General features: G+C 39.6%; 1 protein-coding gene across 6 annotated transcripts in view; it reads right to left on the bottom strand.

The window, feature by feature from the left end:
• Nucleotides 1-1,273: 1,273 nt before the first annotated feature.
• asph (aspartate beta-hydroxylase) overlaps nt 1,274-5,685 on the bottom strand; it is a 54,435-nt gene continuing 50,023 nt past the window's right edge. For all 6 annotated transcript variants that reach the window (XM_037981866.1, XM_037981864.1, XM_037981865.1 and 3 more), the window contains one exon: nt 1,274-2,899. In XM_037981866.1, coding sequence (XP_037837794.1) covers nt 2,892-2,899 — 8 coding nt within the window. In that variant the 3' untranslated portion in view covers nt 1,274-2,891. The remainder of the gene's footprint in view (nt 2,900-5,685) is intronic.

The raw sequence follows: 5,685 nt of genomic DNA, 5'->3' as shown, positions 1-5,685 counted from the left end.
CTGTTAATCACCCACTGATTCAAATCAGGTGTGTTGGAGCAGAGAAACAATGAAAACATGCAGGATAGTGGCCCTGAGGACCAGGATTGGAGACCACTGACTTAAGAAAACTCTGATTTAAATGGCATCAAATCTGACAGGTCTGAAGCTATTTAAAGAACATTTTGGCTGGTTATTGAATGTCACTTTATTCAACACTCCAAACTTCATTTCACAACCACTTTTGAATTAGATGGGTTATATGAGTGGTGAATTTTGGCCTTTTTTGACTGCCATAGTGTACTATCCTAATGTTGCTGGTGCATACATGCAACAGACAGGTCTGTCCTCCAGGAGAAAATCACAACTTTTTTTCTGCATGAAGCAGCAGCAGCCATTCAGTCTAGCTGATTGGCATTAAATGTACAATTTTGAGTTGAGTCAAAGTTCCTCTGGTAAAAAGAACAAAAAAAACTTGTTAACTTTAAAACTCACAAAAAATATGAACGCTATTCATGAACTACACAGCTTTCGCCTTCACTCGGGTTCTTTATTTGTGTTATGTGAATGGTTTGTATCATTTTATGTCATTTGTGACAATTGTAAGCGATTGGTTGGACAATCAAAAGAATTTCCTATTTAAGACAATGTTTGTAATTCTTGAAATTGTTTGTCTGATGATGGCAAGGACTTCCAGAAAACTGTAAAACAGCTGAAACACTGGGTGTCTTTAAATCTCAACTTAAAACCCACCTGTTTAGAGTTGCTTATGGCTAAATTAGGGTTAGAGTGCAGGTTTTTGATGTCTTCGATGTTTTTTTCTCTTTCTTACTGTTTATTCATTGTCACATGCTGTTTTTATTTTGTTTTTTAATTATGTAAAGCACCTTGAAATGCCTTGCTGCTGAAATGTGCTATACAAATAAAATTTGATTTGATTTTTTTGATTTGATATCACAACAGTAAATGTGGACAGTGTGGGAGACTTTTTGTCTCTTTGGATTTTAACGTCCTTGTCTCGTCTTAGATAGCTGTCTCAAGTAATAGATGAGCAAAGTATTTTTGTTTGTTTAGCTTAATATCTGTAAAATTGACCAAGCTATAGCTGTGGTGGCCCTTTTGAGTGGATGTGGCTCCAAAAGTTAATCCATTGTAGATGGACATTCTAAGATTACTTTCTGAGAGTTTTATTAAATATCATGAGATATTTTGCTAACAGAAAGACAGACAAAAACATCATCACACACCTTTTGCCTTAAGGCGGCAGGCAATAATAAAATAACTGGATACTTTGTGATGTTTCAAAACTTTTATTGCAGCTTCCAGATCAGTTTGAATAGAAAACTCTGACATCCCAAAAGTCCAAAATACAAACAATCCAGCATCATTTCTTCACTTGTCAGATGTTCTGACAGGCTTGGGTGTAACATTATTGTCTGCTGTCCCCTCTGAGCCTGTGTGACAGGTGGACAGCCTGCTGATGCAGACGCTGCAGTGTGCTCTGGTTACTATCACTGGACTTTTTTCTCTTCTTTTGTTTTATTAAAGTAAAAGTTTATCCTGAAGTGGCACAACCCTTCGATCTGCACATCACTTTATGGCTTCATAAAAAAGCTGCTTACAGCATTTTCTGAAAATTAAAATTCATCCCTTTTCTCCCAAGTCCTTTTTTTTTGTTTTTTTTTATAAATGTTCATTTTAAAAATCTAGACTCTCTGTTTGACTAAAGATTAAAAATGGTTCACAGCGACATACAAAGAGTAAAGAAGAAGACTAGCTGGTGTTAAAGGACAATAAAATAAGACTTTCTGAAAAAAAAAAAAAAACTTACTGCAAACACCTGGGATGTCTTACATCACATCCTGAAGGATTAAACACTAAAAAGCTCCAGAAACCACAAGGACTGGGTTCTACACAGGTTCTGAGACCCTGGTCCAATACACAAGGAAAAAGATGAAGGTTTGATTTCATGTGGAATTCTGTCAGCTGACTTTTTGATTCTTTTCCAAGGGAATGATGCTAAATAGTGCCGACATAAAATTCTTTAGGAAATAAACAATGAGGCAGTGAAGTTCTCCCTGAAAGGAACCAGCTCTGACCCAATGGACCCTGAACCTACAGCTGGCATGTTGGGGAGAAAAAAGTCTGTATGTTCACAGTGACCCTCTTTATATCAGAGTTCAAACTCAGAGCTGAAGCTCCATCCCGTGCTCTTCTAATCATATATTAATAAAAATTAAAATAAAGACCACAACAAAGCACACAGAAAGGAAAAAAAGGAGGTCAAAACTCTAGAACTGTACATCTAAATATTTTACAGAAGGACCTGATTGAAAAAAAAAAGTCTTACACACACACACACCATTGTGTTTGAGTGCAGCAGCAGCCCTCAGACACGAGGATGTTCCACAGCCCAATCAAGCCGAGTGGTGACATCTTTGCATAGAATTGACAGAAGTGACCTTCTTTAAGATCTCTAACATTAGAACAGACTGGATTTGACTTAATGAAGATAAAGAGTATTTGTTGCCTCTGCCATTCCTCCACCCTGCTGAGACCAGGACAAACCTGCTGACAATGAACATGTTCAGTTAGGTTCTTCTTGTCCCAGCCTCTGAAAACCCAAACAGTACAACAGAGAGAATTTAAAATAAGTACAGCAAACAGACACACTGAAGTACAACACTCTGCTCACAGTGAGGAAACAAAGAAGGTTCAGATAAGAGACTACGGTATCACTGAAAGATTCCTTTTCACTAAAACATTTTACAGGAGGACTGAACAACAGAAGAGAGGATGTTGTCATGACGACTCAATGGTTTCCCTGGATTTGGAGAGCTGAGCGTGCTCAGATGGTGCTGATCCGTCTGTAGGTCTCTGCTCCATCAGCACAGGGAGTGCTGCTGCTGCTTCTACGTTTCTGTGGGAAACAGGTTCTTTCAGAACTCATTTCAGTTATTTCTACCCAAAGATCTTATTACTGCACATAATTTACCCCTGTGCACAAAAATACAATCACTTCAAAAATCAGAACCTAGTAATAACAGATACATGTACTGAGATTCAGCATGTGCACTAAAGTGTTCAGACACACCTGTTTCAGGCAGGGTTTGGGCTCAGCTCCTGATCTCCAATGATGGACATCTTAATGATTCAGCATATCAGAACATTTTGATGCTTTCAATGTTGTGGCATCACTTTGGGGAAATCCCTTTTCTATGCCCCAGTGCAAAAAGCTAAAAGTATCAAATCTGGTTTCTCTGTTTCTTGTGTGCTCACAAAGCCCCGACCTCAGTCCCTTTGAGCACCCTCAGCATGGGTGCATGATAGGTAGGTAGATAGTTTTGGCTCTGTTACCACTTTACTTCCCAGCGTAAGGAGCAGCAGGGATGGGTTGGCTTCACCCCCCCTTGTCGCTTCATTCCATTGTGAAATCACACCAAGGCGGCCAGAAGGTGTCTACATCCCAGCCTGAGGTGTCTTGAGCCTTATGTGATAAACTGGGAGTGCAAAATCAAGGATTATACCGTTTAAGGTTGGGCGATTGGACAAACTTATCCACCATCGACAATAGGCTGAGAAATTAGACAATCATTTTTTTAAGAGGGATTTTTAAATTTATTTATTTTTTTGCCTACACACACCCCCTCCCCTCCCCCGAGTGCTACCAAGTGCAGCGCTGATTTATTCACTCAAACTTCTAACAGAAAGAAAGAGTAGTGTATGTTCAGAAAACATTTATTTGAACAATAACCACAGTGGTGGGAAGGGAAACAAACCAGTATAACTGTACTTACAGGTCCAGTGTTTCTGTCTTACAAAGTATGAAACAACAAATATAAAGTTAAACAATAAAAATGAACTCCTCCAGCAGAGAATGTGTGCGCTTCGTTAAAAAAAAAAAGTTCAATGAAGGTAAGGACTTAGTGCGGGCCTGTCAAGTTCTTCAACACCTCAAACCAGCTCTTCATAGTTCTTGCTTTGTGCATCAGGGCAGTTATGTTGAAACAGAAACGAGCCGTCCCCAAGGTGTTGCCACAAAGTTGGAAGCATAAAATTGTCCAATGCTGAAACACCTTAATTCAACAGTTAACAGGTATGTCCATACTACAGTTCTCCATATTTCATATACGGATAGTTCTGTTTATATTGTCAGGTCCTTGGAGCTGAATTCATGTCATAATGGGAGAGGGTACCATCTGAAAACTAAGGTGCTCTAACCTTAAGTTCTGCTCTTCACACTTAAAACTTGAAATGCTGCTGCCCTCAGGATGATTGGTGCAAAACAATGTAAGAAAGGATAAGGCAACCACAAAGCATGCAGATGTGTGCAGATGTTGCTGATTCTGGCTATACATGAAAACTGCCAGGAGATGGCAGCATTGCTTTGCAAATGACAATCAATCTATTTTTTGAAAAAGATTTAGAATTAAAACAAGTTTCTTAACTTGATTATTGTCTACATAAACAAGTATGAGCTTCATGTACAAATGCAAACAAATGTGTTGTACCCTTACAGCTCACTGAAACAATGACAACAGAAATATGCAAGTGTATTGGGATAATGTAGAACTGTACAGTTGTGCTTTTATTTGTGCAAGAATATGGAGCTCTGTGCAAAGAACAACAGGAAGGTAAACAGTTTATTTGGTTTGTTGGGAGCAGTGTTGGTTGTTATACAATCTAAAGGCTGTGCTGTTATAATGTCTTGCATCAGGTGAGAGACATTGTCCAGAAGTTATGTCAGTTTGTCAACACTTCTCCTGTCTCCCACCACCTGTATTGGATCGAGGGTCCATCCCAGGACAGAGCTAGCCTCCCTGATGGGCTCATCTAAGCAATTAAGATGCTCATTCAGCAGAACACCACAAAGAATATAGTTGATTCCACAACTGTGTCAAAGATCGTCAAGAGTGTCCCATGTACTCCAAAAGACCTGAGTGTCCCCAGCAGGTAGAGTCTGCTTTCACTGAAAAGCAACGGTGTGATATGTATCCACATGCCCTGAGCACGTGATTGTGAAAAGAAAGTATTTGTTGTTTATTGACAGATGGGGGCCTCATCTGCACTGCAATAATGAGGACATTAGCCAAGTCTGTCGTGATGAAGAAGGAGCTGAGCTGAAAAGCAAACTGGCCCATTCACGTTCCAACGCTCACCTGTGGTCATGAAGTGTAGATGATGATCAAAAGAATGAGATCTGGGATCCAAGCAGCTGAAAGGAGCTTCCTCTGTAGGGTGGCTGAGCTCAGCCTTAGAGAGAAGCTGAGGAGCTCCATCATCCGGGTGGAGCTCAGAGTAAAACACTACTTTTCCTCATTGAAAGGATACAGCTCAGGTGGTTCAGATATCAAACCCAGAAGTCCCTGGAGGGATTATATGGCCTCTCAGGTCTGGGAATACCTTGGGATTCCCCTTGAGGAGATGAGAGTGTTGATTGGGAGGGGGCGGTCTGGGTTTCCCTTTTAAACCTGCTCCCTCAATGACCCAAACATAGATAAGCAGCAGAAAATGGATGAATGGATGCAGGTTTGTGTTTATTCCAATCTGACACAGGAAACATGCAAAACATATTGAAAAATATGTTTCACTTGCAATTTTTATATGTAGAGTTATTTAGCCTTTTCTGCCATGCAGTTCTCAGGAAAATGTGTAACTGAACCCAATAAATTATCTGTCATCTTTTTTTTTTTTTTTTTTTTATTT

The sequence above is a fragment of the Kryptolebias marmoratus genome, linkage group LG20 (assembly GCF_001649575.2).
Source record: "Kryptolebias marmoratus isolate JLee-2015 linkage group LG20, ASM164957v2, whole genome shotgun sequence".
In the NCBI taxonomy this organism is placed as follows: domain Eukaryota; kingdom Metazoa; phylum Chordata; class Actinopteri; order Cyprinodontiformes; family Rivulidae; genus Kryptolebias; species Kryptolebias marmoratus.
This window is presented reverse-complemented; position numbering and strand designations above follow the sequence as displayed.